This window comes from Rosa rugosa, chromosome 6 (assembly GCF_958449725.1).
Source record: "Rosa rugosa chromosome 6, drRosRugo1.1, whole genome shotgun sequence".
Classification (NCBI taxonomy): domain Eukaryota; kingdom Viridiplantae; phylum Streptophyta; class Magnoliopsida; order Rosales; family Rosaceae; genus Rosa; species Rosa rugosa.
Window position 1 is genome coordinate 8,306,736 of NC_084825.1, and position 17,051 is coordinate 8,323,786.

General features: G+C 39.1%; 1 protein-coding gene across 1 annotated transcript in view; it reads right to left on the reverse strand.

Moving 5' to 3' along the window:
* The window catches only part of LOC133713811 (cyclic nucleotide-gated ion channel 1-like), a 30,116-nt gene that overhangs the window by 8,794 nt on the left and 4,271 nt on the right, over nt 1–17,051 (reverse strand). Inside the window, exons 4-8 of the mRNA XM_062139839.1 lie at nt 15,733–16,016; nt 8,001–8,112; nt 6,911–7,186; nt 6,372–6,794; nt 5,952–6,203 (exon numbers count right to left, since the gene is read on the reverse strand). Of these exons, the coding sequence (XP_061995823.1) occupies nt 5,952–6,203; nt 6,372–6,794; nt 6,911–7,186; nt 8,001–8,112; nt 15,733–16,016 (1,347 nt within the window). The remainder of the gene's footprint in view (nt 1–5,951; nt 6,204–6,371; nt 6,795–6,910; nt 7,187–8,000; nt 8,113–15,732; nt 16,017–17,051) is intronic.

A 17,051-nucleotide genomic window follows, 5' to 3' on the forward strand; every position in this document is an offset into this window, starting at 1 on the left:
CTCCCTATTTTACAACCCACACTCATTCTTTCCTTTTTTTAGTTGAAATATATATGAAATACAAAATTTAAGTTATTAAAGACAAAATTTAAGTTACTAAAAAATAATATATGAAGTGTGCATTGTAAAATGGGAAATGTGGATTTCACTACCATTTATTATTCGTACTCCCCGTTTATTTATACTAGCAACATGCCCGCGTTTCTCGCAGGTGATATTGTGATGTTAATGAAAAATAGATTGACTAAAAAGATTAGTGGTTATTGTTTAAGGACACCTAGTTTGTTTGTCTGGCCAAACTCTTATTACTTGTCTGAGTTGTAATTGTGTTAATCTTACAAATTCTCGGAGATATCTTATTCATTGTAGGATTCAGTTTCCATGTAAGACTTATATTCTCTGTTTGTAATTGTTGAGAATATATACATCCCACATGGGAAAAATGGGACCTTGCCTATGAGTTTATAAGGGTTTGGGTCACTCCATCCATTGCTAATTGGTTTTGGATGTGAACCCCAGATTACTTTATCATAGTATCAGAGCCAGGTTATCCCATGTGTGCATGCCTCATAGCTACACGGGCTTCACGTCACTCAAAGTTGTCCACGTGTATGGCTTGAAAATTCACCACACGTGCGGGGGCGTGTTAAGAATATATACATCCCACATGGGAAAAATTGGACCTTACCTATGGGTTTATAAGGGTTTGGGTCACTCCATTCATTGCCAATTGGTTTTGGATGTGAACCCCAGATTACTTTATCAGTAATCCTCTATATAAAAAACCCCAATTATATATTAATGAAAGCACAGATCATTCTCTCCGTATTTTTGATTTCCTAAAACATGTTATCAACACGAAACCCTAACCCTGAAACAAATACCCAAACCCTAAATCTGAATACAAAACCTTAAAACCTTTTCTGCCTTGGCCACTCACCTTGAAGCCCTCGACCCTAGAAGTCCAGAGCTGACGACAGAACCGCCAGAGCCTCAGAAGCAGAAAGAGATCCTCTACTGGAAAAGTACCGAACCGGCCGCCTGAACAACTGAACCGCCCGCTGGAAACAGCTTCGGCCAGCCAACGGCCAGCACCGGCCAACCGCAGGCCAGACTCATTTTTTTCCAACCAACCTCCAACCAAAAGATCCAGCGACCCCTGTTTACCCTTTTCCAGGTAAATTTTTCAAAAAGTTCCAACTTTCTAGTACTTTTCTTTAAGAGTTCAATCTTTTTTTTTATTCGGGGACTCGCAACCTCCCTTCTCCTACTCTCCACTTCATCTTTTGTGGGGAGACCTAAGTCGAACTGTGGAAGTTCGTGCTATCTCCAAACTTGGAGCTTGTTGAGGTCTCCAAAGTTAGAGTTTGTTGAGAATATACGATCGACCACATACACATCATTGTTTCGATCTAGTCCAATATCTCTTGGAATCGAATTTCTTAGGAGCGATTACATTTAGAAATTCCTAATTTCTTGGGAGCAATTACTCTCAGAAATTTCTATTGTTTTCGTGGTAGCTATTTTCGCTCCGAAACTAACCCCTTTTCTTGTTCCTTTTAAGGATGAATAACCTGAACAAACTGGACTTTGCTCCATTGGGGACAACTGGCTCTAAATATCACAAGTGGGTTTGTGATGTTCGCCAACATCTCAAGGCTCAAGGAATCTTAGATTCGATTCTTAAGCCTAGCCAGGACGTGCCAACTGTTGAGTAAGCTCAAGCTTTAGAAGCAAATATAGCAGCATTGGAGGCAAATAAGGTGAAAGCTGTCATCCTAATGACCCGTCATATGGTTGATTCATTCTAGTATGAGTATCTGAATGAAAAAGACCCCAGAAGGCTATGGGTCTCACTCGAAGAATGCTTTGGCAACGTCCATGACTCCCTGCTTCTTGACCTAGAAGTGAAATGGCATAATCTCTGCTTATGTGATTTCAAGATAGTTCTTGATTACAACTCAGAAGCCATTCGCATTAAATCCTTAATGAAATTATGTGGTAAAACGATCACAGATGCGATGATGATTGAGAGGACTCTCTCCACCTTCCCCATTTCTGCATTCATGGTTGCTAAAAGCTATCGAATCGATGTTGTTGCAAAACAAATTACATGGTTTTATGAGCTCATTAGATCATGAATGTCGCTGAAAAACATGACAACATCCTTGTGAAGAACTATAATTTGAGACCCGTGGGAATAGAAACTATTCCGGAGTTCAATTATAGTCACGCCCCAATGGGAGGGCACGGAAGGTAACCGCCAAAATAGGCGGACACGGAACCGAAGAGGTCAATGTGGAAAAAGAGAGGGAGGCAACGCCTCTGGCCATGTTGGTGGTGCCACCAACACTAAGTGCCACCCTAATGACGTTTTCAAAGTGCCTCAATCAAGGGAGTCTTTGCACAGAGATGTATGTCCTCGATGTGGAGCATCCGGTCATTGGACACACATTTATAGAGCTCATGAGAGTATTGACATCGCCTACGAATCATATTGTGAAGCAAGAAAAGCTCACTATGTGGAACAAGAATATCAAGAAGGTGATCTTGAACTAAGGGTTGAAGGCTTCAAATCAGGCCAAGATTAAGAGACTAGCGATTTTGAATAAAGTCTTCATTTTTCTAAGAGATGTAATAGGCAATTGCCATATATTTTGTACTAAATGGAACTGGTTTAGTTTTTCTTCAACTAGGCTCATCCAAAGCGAGTATGATGTCGAGGACGGTTTTGATGTCGAGTATGATCTCTTGGATTTATATCGGCTTTGACACGACAGGATAGGTTATCCTAGTCATGGTATGATAATCCATCTACTAAAGACTTCACACAGACATCCAATCTTTCGAGCGAAACGAAGGAATCAAATGTTGATTCCTGGACTAAGTATGACCGCCGCCGCCTTCCATATCCATGACGGCATGGATGGCGTCCATCATGGTGATGGCGCCTCGGGTGATGCTATAGTCACCAACTTTTCTTCCAATAGCTTTTAAGACGCTTAGGCCCTAACCAAAATCCTCATTGGTTGCTTCTAAGGCCCCTCGCTCATTCTACAAAGCATGTTCCTTAGGGAAATTAGGATTGAGACCGTCCTACACAAAGGATACAAAAATACTCATTTTGTTCTTAAATAAAATCCGGATTCTGTGGACCGATTCAACCAACTTGCGGACGTTTAAATATTTCATGATATTGTTTGACGCGTAAACACACTGGTCACGTGTTGTGCCATTGGGTCCGCTTGTAATGCTGCTTATACTACACTCCTAACACAGATTATATGGTGATGGGCTCACTCCCCGGATCATCCTATTTAATCAATTCGATTTGACAATGCTAAAGAGTTTACATCGAAGATTTTCTATGATTATTGCATATCACTGGAACTGATGTTGGACATCACATTCCCATGTACACACTGAAATGGTCTCGCAAAAATGACTACAATGGTAGCCCGGACATTGGTAATGTGTACCAATCTCCCTATATCCTCTTAGGGTTATGCAATATCAAATGCAGCTATGCCAATTCGTCTACGACCCACCGCCACTCAATCTATCTCTGCATTACAACTAGTGACTAGGTACCAGTATCTCATACTTACGCATATTTGAGTGCACCATTTGTGTGCCTATTGTGCCGCCACAGCACACCATGATAGGTTCTCACAGACGAATGGATATGTTGGATATGAATCTCCAACAATTGGCTGCCACTTAATACCCTTGTTAAGCGATCTCTTTACTGCTAGATTAACGGAATTGTCACTTTGATGAGACAGTCTTCCCGTCGTTAAAGGGAGGTAAGAACACGGATGTTCAACAGGAACGTCATAAATTGTCGTGATCTGTCCCAACAATGTCTCATCTCGATCCCCACTAAAGTGACGAGATCACAAATATCTACTGCAAATATGCATGCAAGGATGGATGTCCTTACAAGAGGACGTAACGCCACCTTGCACGGAGGTAGGCATGACACCAATGCCATGGAGAGTGGCACTCTAGAATCACAAGTCATGGCCCCAGCTAGGATGCATGGAAGGCCCGTGGGTTCGAAAGATACTTGGGCACAACTCAATCCTTTGGTCATCGATACTCAAAATCCCTCTCATGAGAATGTTCCGGATTATGGTTATCAGTTGGGACACGCCTCAACGTGAGAACCAATTCCTGAGAATATAGAGCTCTTTGAAAATTACACTAGTGTATGTGAGACATGGGATAGAAACTCCATCATGATTGATGATGTATTCGTGCATGAGTTTGTTGAGTCTGATGATAATGGACCACGCTCGGTTGATGAATGAATGCCAATGTAGAGGAAATTGGCCTAAATAGAAAGATGTGATCCAGGTTCAGTTGAATTCTCTAACGAAGAGAAAGATTTTTCGAGCCAGTGATGCCAACACTTCCTAACATAAAACATGTTTAATAGGTCTTCGTTAGAAAGGGTGATGAGAAAAAGAGATGGTAATCTTGCCTTAGAGCGCAAGGCTTCTCTCAAAACGTCCTAGAATCGACTACGATGAGACATATTCTCTCGTAATGGATGTCATTGCACTCCACTACCTTATCAGTTTGTAATTTCCGAATAACTGAACATACAGCTTGCAAATGTGGTCATTATGTATCTTTATGGGGATCTAGATACAGAATATATGTGAAGGTTCCTAGTAAACTTCATTTACCCAAGCCAAGTGGCTCTAGACCACGGAGCACGTTTGCAAAGAGGTTAAAACGCTCACTAAGTGACTACTTGATTGGGAAATGATATGCCCACACGTTTCCATGACAAATTTCAGATTCTATCGTAGTTCATGTTGGTGACATGATCTTCAGTAGAAGCCCTAAAAGTGTTAAAGGAAACCGCTGAATATATACTTGAAATTCGAGTTAGAGATGAAGGATCTTGGGAGAACACAGTTTTGTCTATGTTTGGAACTTGGGCACCGTATTGATGCTTAGACATTTTAATAAGGTCAAGCCTTCAAGCACACCTATAATATAATCATCGATAGTCTTGATCCTAAAAAGGATCCTCTTTGTTCGAATGATGATGACGAAGATGTGCTAGAGGCAAAAGTGCCCTGCTTAAGTACAATAGGTACATTATTGTACTTAGCTCAATGCACTTTACCGGACATCTCATTTGCAATGAACTTGTTAGCTAGACATAACTCTGCGCCAACGTGAGGCCATTGGACTGGTGTTAAAGATATCTTTCGATACTTGAGATGTACGATTGATATGGACTTGTTCTATCCTACAGAAAGATGATGGATTAGGACCCATCACACACCAGGAATGCCGCCAACACTGGTCTGCATTCTCTATCTCCATCCCAAATCAACATTAGTTTCTTGGAAGGTTTTGCTGATGCTGGGTATCTCTCTGACCCACACAATAGTCATTTCTAAACAGGTTATGTGTTCACCATGGGTAAGACCGCGATATCTTGAAGATCTACAAAACAGACCATAGTCGCTACATCTTCGAACCATGCAGAGATTATTACTCTTCATAAAGCGGTTTGTGAATGTATAGTTGTGTGCCTGGCCCAAACTCTGATTACTTGTCTGGAGTTGTAATAGGGTTAGTCTTACATATATTCTCGGAAATATCTTATTCATTGTATGATTCAGTTTTCATGTAAGACTTATATTCTCTGCTTGTAATCCTCTATATAAAGAGATCCCTATTATCAATGAAAGCACATATCATTCTCTTCCAATTTCTGATTTCCTAAAACAGTTATTTATTTTTTGGACATAAAATAACAGTGGTTTGGCTATTTTTTCAATTTACATTTTTATCTATTTATATTTTATTAATTTAATTTAATAATTATGTTATTGAATGATATAACTTCAAAATTTAGTGAAGCTCTTTTAACACTAAAAGAGGGCATTCATTTATAGTAGCAAAGATAGATGGATCTTACATACCTTACTCAGAGAATTGATGCAGATCTGCTTCTTTATACGATATTCGATATCCCAGGAAAGACCAACAGAGAACAGATACTTGACATCCACCTCAGCATCAAAGTTCTTTTCCAGTACATTACTAGCCTTCATGTGTTCCATGACCAATGTCTTCAGATCTTCGTCCCGGACGTTTCTTGACAGCCACTCAAGTATCTTCATCTGTTTTTGCTTTAACTTCTCTGATCTTGTAGTTGTCAGCTCCCCATATGCCTGTTTTACAAATTAGAGATGAAGAATCTCAAATCTCATTTATAATGCATCACAAGCGGAAAAGGATGGTCTTTGGGGCCCCCTTTATAATTCTTGCCAGTCGATATAATGAATAATAATTAATGACAATAAGACCAAGCAAATCAATTACTTGGGAATCATTTTAACCTTGTATACTAGCCCCGGATCATTCGATCCATCTGGGGACTTACACCGCCGCATCATGTCGGATACGTATTTGAAGTTAGGAAAACCTCTGCATGCGAGAGCGAAGGCTTCTACTTTTCTTTCGCACTTGACATCTCGGGCTGATGTAGGAAAAGGGTCGTTCTCGCCGATAGTCAGAACCTCTTCTCCATAAACTTCACCTTTCTCAAAACGTGGTTTACGGATTTTCATTGTGGATGAGGTGCCTGCTTCAGGTGCAACATTAGCTCTGGTGTTGTCTGTATAGAAAATTACGCCTTCTGTGATGATGAGCATTCTATCAATTGACTTTCCTGCTTGAACCACGCAGCTATTCTCCTTGTAGACTACTGGCTTGAGAGCATTAATCACTACTGCTTGAAGAACATGATCAAGGATGGATACCTGTTCATATATTGTTTTTGTAATCAATATAAGAACAAGATTGATTTGCCGTTTTATTTCGTCGACATAAGAAATAATATATATATTACAGAAAGGTTGACCCTTGAGAAACATACTTTCTGTAGGGCATTTAGGCACAAATGCCTCTTCAAAACACTCCTGATACGCATGTTTTCATCCCCAGTAAGAGCATTGAAAACAAAAAGCAAGTCCACATCAGCATCGTAGTTTTTCTCCACTACTTCCTTTTCTGTTATGATTTTCACTGCTTCGGTCTTCACTTCTTCAGGGATACCATTTCTTACCATCCATGTACCTAGAGCTTCAAATTTGGATTTAATTTTCTCCTTCTCATTGTCCAATGCTTGTTGAGTTTCCCACAGAATATATGTCTGGTTGACCAATATAAATTTAAAGGAAAACACAGTCCAAGTTAATGTCTTATACAAGGATGATTAAAGAGCTTTTATTTTTTTTGGAACAAGATAATTAAAGAGCCTTTTTTTTTTTTGAAAGGAATTAAAGAGCTTTATAATATTATGTTGGCATAAAAATTATTGGTTCATTTGGACGAGAAGATATAAGAGTATGAATACATATAAATTGCTCAACTAAAACTTATTTTTGTTCTGATTAAATTAATTTCATGAACACAAAAAATATTTGTAAAAGAAAAAACACACAAACATGAATACAAAAAATATTAAGGAAGCGGATGAAAACAATTGAAGGGTCTTTACCAATCACGTGAATCACACGAGTATGGGATTAGAATGTAGAGAGTTAGGTGAGAGATGATCTCATCTATGCTGACTAATTGGTGCTCCTTGTCAACAATCACAAAGAAATTGACCAACAATATCTAAGAATCGCTTGCCCAGCACCCACCCCCATTTTATTTTATTGAGTAAGAAAAAAAAAGAGGAGGCATCCATGAAAAGGGAACATGAATCCTAGTTCCAAAGAATTTTCTCTCAGGATCTTTAACAACAATTTATCAAAGATTATATATATACTGATACTCTGATACAGTTTAGGTGCAAAATGATTAAACCAAATACATATATGTATGACTACTAATCAAAACCAATATTGGTAAACTGGTCGGCTAACATAAGATTTATGAGAAGGAAAGCTACAAGAATCCATAGTGAGCATTTACAAACGCAAATTATTGAGGACATTATATTTTCACCACCCACTTACCTGAACATTTCCCATGAGATAGATATACAGTAGCAACCCAAAAAGAGAAATTTGAATAGCAAAACAGTTTTCCCACAGGTGGTTACTTGTTTCCAAATTCGTTCCAAAATTACTGCAAAAAATATATAGCAATTACTAGATAGGATCGATATATGCTAATGATACGAGTTAATTACAAAGAGAAAATATCAATATAAGGTCGATTGGTAATTACAATTTCAATATGAGCAATTTAGTCATAAAAATGGTTTTATAGTGCTTAAATTGTGTAACTAAATGAAGGGATTCACTTTCTCTCATATATTCACTTATTCAAAGGGGATGAGTAACATTTTCCATTCTCACTTTCTCACAAACGAGGCCAAAAGGATAGTAAACTAGCCCAATACCATTTGGTCTAGCAGCATAGTCTCCCCTTCATAAGTGGAAGGTTGTGAGTTCAACTCACGAAAGACTAGTTGTAACATTTGAGTTGTTTATCTGATAAAAAAAAAGGATAGTAAAGATTGTCATCATTGGTTACTGTTTATAGCTAGTATTGGATTGGATTTGATTTTGGCCCTTTTTCATTTTTCCATCGTTATACAACAAATGGTCATTCTGAGTTGAATTCAGGATGTCATTTTATAAAGAAATTTTGCAACTAGACCAAATAGCTATAGATTTGGCTCTATTGGGTGCATATGTTTGGTGAGGTAGTAAGACAATGACTTTCCATTTGTAAGGTCATATGTTTGAGCCCCATCAAGGATGGGGAAGGATAGGATTTGAAAAAAAAAATAAATAAATAAAATAATAATAATAATAATAAAATATTTGGCTCTATTATATTAGGATGAGGCATCTTTAGCAATATATGCTAGCCATTTTGAAGTCACATTTTAGCTAATGTAGCTAAAATTAGCCCTCAGAGATGTGATTAATGAAAATGAAATAAATCAAGTTGACTATTCTTTTTTGATCCACAAAAATAGGAGCGATCTAGGGTTTGGAAAAAACAGAGGCGACTGTGTTGCTTTTCCGGCTACGCCCTCCCGTCGACGACGGCTTCTAGCCTCATCGACATGCGATGAGTGCAGCTGGATGGGCAAGGTTTTGATCGACTGCAAGAGGTAATCAAGCTTGGGGGCTGCAACGGGAGACTGCTTCTTTCTCTCAGATGATGGCAATGGCAGATCGGTGCTCTACTGCAAATCTGTCGTGGTTTGGCGTTGGTAAGGAACTACGTGGTCGATCTGGGCTCCAACTTTTGTATCAGTCCACAAGGTCGCCTACCTCTTGGCGGCGGGCTGCAACGGAATGGTTGGGGCAGCGAGGAGTGGTTATCTCGGCATGGTTGCAAGGCGTAATGGCATCGGATCTTTGTTGGCGCAGTGCTGGGTAGGAAAGTTTTGCCGGAATCTAGGTGTATAATGAAGGGAGACATCAGAGCTAGAGATGCTGGGCAAGGTTGTTGGAAGGTCCACAACCTCAGGGTCTAGATTGGTGTGATATGAGGCTGATGCTGATGTCTGGTGAAGCCTAGTTCGGTGGTGCTGGGAAGGAGATTTGAGAATTCTCTCCATGGTGGAATTGTCCTTGGCTTGGATGGCAAAACATGGGGGTTGAGTTTCACAACCTCAATCCCAACTTTATGATGGCGGTTTCTGGGAAGCTAGAGTCAATTTTGTGGAGAAGGAAAGTTGATTGTGGCAGCTCATCTTATTTTTTGAGGGTTTTACTTTTTAGTTCGTAGTTAGGCTCGATAAGTCCCTGTGATGCCCCGGAAATTTGTATTTATTTTCCGAAGATTTTCCGGAATTTAAATTGTGGTCATCGGACGGTTTCGTGGCTCGTGGATGGAGTGGAAGTGTTTCGGACGAATTTTTATTCGGAAAGTATGACTTTAGGGGGGTTGCAAAGGTTGACTTTTTATTCGTTGGGATTTTCCGGAAACTTCCTTCACGAAAGTTGTAGAGCGCGTCTATACGAGTTCGTGGACATGTGGAACGCGTCAATCGGAGTTCGTAGTGTTGCGGTTAATTTGGTCATAACGTTGACTTATACTTATGATTGGGAGAATACCTTATAGTTACGCTATGTTCTTTAGGTAATGGATCTTCAGGGAGACAGTGCTAAGGGTAGGGGCAGATTTTTCCCTCTGAAGGAGTTTTACCGGAAAGATGAAGTGCAAGCACTGTTTTTGATGCAGCCTGTTCTGCCTGTTTTTGAGGGCATCAATACTACTCACCTATCATGGTTGATTGGGGAAGTTACTAGATTGGGAGCAGTCGCATTTCATGGTGGTACAGATTACATGTTAGCTGAATGCTGGATTGAGAACATGGAGACCTATTTTAAGATGATTATCTGTACTGACGTTGAGAGGTGGATAGTAGCTACATTTCTCCTCCAGGATGAGGCAAAGCAGTGGTGGGATTTTGTATTGAAGACAAAGGATGTAGCCACCTTGACCTGGAGATGTTTTGTGGGACTCTTTCGAGATAAGTATTTTCCGGCTTCTACTAGGGAGCAATTGGGGATCGACTTTATCTCATTAGTTCAAGGAACTATGAGTGTCAGAGACTATGAGGCTCGATTTTCACAATTGTATCGGGTTGTTTGGCCGATGGATGCAGAAAAGTTGGCTCGTAGGTTCGAGCAAGGACTGAACTATGAGATCAGGGAAAGGGTGATTATCCTTCGACTGCCTACTGTGGCAATGATATTGGATAGGGCTATGGCAATCGAGCGGGAACTCCAGGCTTCTCGGAGGGAGTCAACAATCATGGGAGATTCCCGAGGAAAGGGAAAGGCAATTGCGGAAGGCAGTAATGCACTAGGTGTTCAAGATGGGTCTCAGAAAAGACAGAAGACTTGTCAGCAGGCTCCTATTGGTGTAGCCGCTGAACCTACTTGGATTGCACCTGTTGGGCAAGCTGTACCTTTGACATGTTTTAACTGCAACGAGTTGGGGCATGTGGCTAGGAAGTGTGTGAAACCGAAGTGCAGGAAATGTTATAAGTGTGGGCAGAAGGGACATGTTGTTCGGGAGTGTACCCAACCTAAAGTTATAAGAGAGATGATTCATCCACATGCGCCAGCTAGGGCTGCAGCTGCACCGGTTAGGGTTGCACCTGTGGGGCAGGTGGCAAACCATAAGTGTTTCAATTGCAATGAGATGGGCCATGTTGCTCGAGCTTGCACGAAACCGAAGAACTTGGCATGCTTCATATGTGACCAGACGGGGCACTTCTCAAGGGATTGTACCCAGCAGCAGGGTGGGGGACAAGGGAACCAGCAAAGGCAACTGCCTCAGGAGCAGGCTAGGGTGTTTGCTATTGGTCAGCAGGATACCGAGGAAGAAGGTACCTTATCTATTTCTACTTGGGTTGTTAGAATGATGTGTGATAGCTGCGTACTTCTTTCCGTGTGTTGAGTTGTGATAGGTTTTACTTGTTGATTTTAGTTGACCTATGAGTGTGGCATGTTGTGATGCATAGGCTTGGGTTGAATTGAATTGACGGTTTCATTTTCAATTCTTGTAATGTAAGGGTTGCATTATCGAGGAAATGAGGCAGATACTGTTGTGATAACAGGATTCTGGACTCTTGTGTGATCTGTGTATAGTGTTGCAGTCACAGAGCCTTTGTTGGGTACGTAGTGTGCGTGGATGAGATCCATGAAACGATTGAGTGATCACCAAGTGGTGTGGTAAAAAAAATTCCTAGTGTTGTGATACTGGGTAGGGTACCTGTATCCATTATTGAGCTAAGTATGTTGTATAGGGAGACAAGAACAGGTTGCTGAGGAATGACAAATTGATGTGGGGATGATTTATACGTACTTTTGGGTTAGTGCGTGTAAATTTCGGGACGAAATTTCTTTAAGGGGGGTGGAATGTGATGCCCCGGAAATTTGTATTTATTTTCCGAGGATTTTCCGGAATTTAAATTGTGGTCATCGGACGGTTTCGTGGCTCGTGGATGGAGTGGAAGTGTTTCGGACGAATTTTTATTCGGAAAGTATGACTTTAGGGGGGTTGCAAAGGTTGACTTTTTATTCGTTGGGATTTTCCGGAAACTTCCTTCACGAAAGTTGTAGAGCGCGTCGATACGAGTTCGTGGACATGTGGAACGCGTCAATCGGAGTTCGTATGAGAAAGTTATGGCTATCGGAAGAAGTTTCCGTTTTAGTATAAATATGGAAAATCAGAATTTTATTTCATTTTCCTCATTTCCATTTCCGGAAATAATTTTCCTCTCTCTCTCTTCTCTCTCGTCCGCGCCTTCAGAAACGAAAATCTTCGACTGACCCGACCCGGACCCGGTCGATCCGACCCGACTTTTCCGGCGAGCTCCGGCCATCTCCGGCGACGAGACTTTCCAGATCAGTTCGCCTCCTCCGTGCGCTCCTCCCTGTGGTGTTCTCTAGCGCCGATTCTCGGTGGAGACGGCGATAGAAGGCGGTGCAGATTGGAGTTTTCGGACCCGGTCGGAAATCCTTGTTCCGACGTCGGCAAGGCTTCGAGTTTTCTTGGTTGAGCTCAGAGCAGCCTCGCCGATCGATCCTTGGTGTTTGTTTGGATCGATTCACGTGAAACTTCGATCAACTCAGTTGGGATTACTGTTCACGGCTTGTGAGGTAGTTTTCGATCCATTATGGTTGTTTTCTGACTTCGAGCTAGTTATGTGTTGGCACAAGCATGCTTAGATGAAGCTTTTTGATGTTGGGAGTTTTGTGAAATAATGAGTTTTGGCCGGTGGCGGTGCTCCACCGTCTGTGGTGGCGTTCTGGCGGTGTTCCGGCCACTTAAGGAACTGTTTGTGGTATTATATATGTTCTACTCGTTGATACGAGCGTTTCGATATATAATATGCAAATTTTGGAGTTCGTATGGAATTGTTATGATTTTTGCAGTTTCATACCGATCGATTTATTCGATCCGTGAGGATTCGAGCGTCCGGTCGACATGTGGTTTGGTCACATCGATCATGGACGTATTCCGGAGACTTTGGGAGGTCTCGGATGTGGTTTTGCCTCGATTGGCACCACTTTGAGGATTTTAGTTCAAAACAGGGGTTTCGGATTTAAATCGTTTGTGAATCGTTACTGATTTGAGGTCATTGGTGATTAGGTGCTTCTAAAGGTGAATTGGACGAGTTGTTGATGATAGTTTTGGTTCGGTTCTGTATAGAAGACGCAGCGGGAGTTTCGAGGTGAGTAATCTCACAAGGTTCATTTTGGAACGGAACACCTTATCGTTTTGTGAGTTATTGATTTAACTGCAAATTATATGTTTTAGTGGGTTGTGGATTTATGAAAACAATAGGCATGAATGATGCGTTTTATTGTTTTGGGTTGTGGCTTTTGGAAAACAAATGACTTGGAATTGTTGATTCGATTTGTTTTGAAAAGCGTTGAGATTTGTGTATGAAAACAATATGCATGAAATGATGCTTTTTATTGTTTTGTGGCTTTTCGGAAAACAATGATTTTGGAAATGTCGATTTCGATTGTTTTGAAAAGCGTAAGATATGTGTAATGTTTTTGAGTCTTGTGCGACTGTTTTAATGATTTGCTCCAAGGGACAGTGCGGCCCGAGGATCGAAGGTCTATGACCTTGGGCAGAATATCAGGTAATCACGTCTTTGGCCGGACGAGTGGTTACGTTCAGTTAGAGCTCTAGTCTGTCTGCCATCTAGGTAATTCATGGGGTAACGGGAATTGGTTATTGATAACTCATGACATTACGTGTTTTTAGGGAATAAAGTGTGAGTTGCTTCCTTATTAACGGTTTTTAAGGGGACAAGGTGTAAGTTGTTTTCCTTATTAACGACTTGGTACGTTTTGGTACGATTGATAGAAATCAAGGTGTGAGTTGCTTTCTATGTTATTTTGATAGAAATCAAGGTGTGAGTTGCTTTCTATGTTATTTTGATAGAAATCAAGGTGTGAGTTGCTTTCTATGTTATTTTGATAGAATTCAAGTGTGAGTTGTTTTGAGAACAATGTTTAAACTGAGATTGTTTGTTTTAATGTAATCTCCTGAACTAAGTTATATGCAGGGATTACTATGATTTTATCGATTGTTTTAATGTAATCTCCTGAACTAAGTTATATGCAGGGATTATTGCTTTTTGAATCGATTGCTTTAATGTAATCTCCTGAACTAAGTTATATGCAGGGATTATTGCTTTTTGAATCGATTGCTTTAATGTAATCTCCTGAACTAAGTTATATGCAGGGATTACTGCTTTTTGGATTGTTGTTTTGATGTGATCTCCTGAACTAAGTTTAAATGCAGGGATTATTGATTTTAATTAACTTGATTTTTAAGTGTGGTTGTGGTTGTGATTTGGTGTGAGTTGTTTCGAGTTACTCATACGGGCTTGCAAAAGCTTACCGGGTTTGTTGTGTGACAACCCGGTGCACCATTTCAACGGTGTAGGGGTTAATCCTGCAGGTTAGGATAATCGTGCTAAAGCTGAGGTAGCGCCTTTGCAGCTTTACGGTAGGAAGCAAATTTTGTGACTTTATCGTTATTTGGACTTCCGTTGTAGTGAGCTCTGAGGAGCAATTACGTTTATCTTGTTGTTGACAATTTAATTCGTAAGCTTGTGTAATATATAACTCTTTGGAGTGAGTGTATATTAACTTTGAGGGTTCATGACATCAATATGTGTGTAAGATTAAGGGAAAAAGATTTCAGGTATTTTGTATTGATGACTGGACGTTCACGCATATATAATTATGGGGTTATATATATCGATTTTCATGTGTGTAAAATCAGGGGCGTGACAGTCCCTCCTCTTTTGAGCAAGGGTTTGGGTGTTTTAGTGTAGTGTCGATGCCGTTGTTATGGTGTCATGTTCATACTGTTGTGCCATCTTAACGGCGTTATTACCGAGGACTATTCGTTCTGTTGTCGGTGCTTTCTGGTTGTCAACGTGATGGTGAATCACCCTTACACATGTTTTGCCTGTTTTGGGACATGATGTCGGAAAGGGTGAAATGGTTCGTCTTAAAGTTGGTGGCGGGTTTGTATCGTTACAATCAAGATTGGTTACTATTCATTGTAGCCCGCAGGTATGGGCGTAAAATTTGGTTAGGGATTGGGCCCTTTTGGCTCATGGATGTCATTCATATTGACGGAGCCGTAACTATGGATCATGTTAGGAATGTGTGTCGTTCCAATGCTTTATAATCTGTTTGGTTATTAGTGGAATTTTCTTATTCTAAAAAAAAAAATGTAGCTAAAAAGTTATTTTGGCTAGTCACTTTTAAAATACATATGCATCATTTTTCTCTATTTTAGCTATTCTTTTTATCGTATCTATTTGAGCTAGTTCTGAATTTATATTATTTTTTGAATAAACAAAAATAGTATAATTTTATTTATAAATTACATATAACAACTTAAAATGAATGTTCCATGTTAACAAACACAATAGAGAGCCTCATCTTGCTTTCTATATTTATGAGTGAGATAACTAAAAAATAAAATGGATAGTCACTTAAAAGTTTGGTGCAGCTGCTAAAATTGATAATAATAAAAAAAAAATCCTAAACACGTTCTCTTAAATAGCTATGGAGCCAAGATAGAGAGTGCTTAATCTATGAACATATAAAAATGTACCTAAACAATAAATCTCTCTCTCCACGCATATATCAAGTTACTCAATTAAGAAAAAGAGGGAATAGGAAAATCTTTTTGTGAAAATATTGCACTAAATTGTAAGTATAAACATACCTGAGGTTTCTGATGCCCCAGCACAAAGTGTAGAAGTACTTTGTTAAAAAACTTTTTGATCCCGTATTACCTGATTGAAGGGCTTTAAGATATACTCCAAAATCGAACAGCTCTGCGTTTGATGGATTTATAGGACAAAACTCATCTAAGAGTGTGATATTTGTCAAATAATTAGTGTCCTTGCAATAATTAGTGGCTACACAACCTAAAGTATTTGTACATGTCTGATGCCAACATAATATCTCTCGTTGAATTGACATAAAGTACCAAAATGCACCGAAAACCTGAAAGTTAAGTAATTAAGTGATTTGAGAAAACTCTCCCACCAATAAACATAAGAAAATAAGACAAAAATTATCATAAATCTGATGATAACATCTAGGAACTGCAGTTAAGAAAAAGATTACTGAAAAATGTTGTTATTATTTGCACATTGTAACAATCCATCTACATTTTAAAAAAAAAAAAATTTATTCGTTTAATGACTTTAATCCAACTTTTTCATGTGAATTACCCAAGATACACCAAAAACAATATTTGTTGGTAGTTCATGAATAGTTATTTTATGATCTTGGAATACCGCGTGCTATTGTCATGTGCGGATCTGAGATAATAAAATTACAGTATTTTGATGAAAGTGAATACAAGGAAAAAAAACAAAGAATAAAAAATAAAAATAAATAAAAAGTGGACGAGTAAACTACAAGCCCTCTTCCAAATGCCACTACCTTACAACGTTCTGATGAAAGTAACAATTTATCAAACTGTAAGTCAACACGGTGCAGATTTTTTTTCCTAAACCAGTTAAATACTAGCAAACTTTTCCCTTTCTACATTCCCTATTCATTGAATGCCATGTGTATTCCACTATCTAAAAACTTCAAATAATTAATAACTAGCCTTTCTCTACACATGCTCTGCATGTGCAAGTTTTTTTTTTCTTTTTTTTTTTTTCTGAAAATAAAAAAGAAAACGGTTATTGTAGAGAAGAGATAATGGAAGAGAAAAGTGGGTTGTGGGTTATATTTTTATTTTATTTTTTAATAAAATATATTTTATATTTTATAAATGTCATAATTGTCCTTGTGATTTAATTAATTCTCAAAGTTTATTAATTTTCTAGGGTCATTTCTGTCAAAATTTTAAATTTTGGCTAACAAACCCTCTTCTCTTAATAATAGTATAGATTAAAAGACAAGTTTTCACTTCCCCTCTTTACCCTTATTTAATTTCACATACATTTAATTAAATAATTAATTTTAGTTTCTCAACTTTTTTTTTCTTTTGTGAATTTTTTTTATTTGCAATTTATATTACTC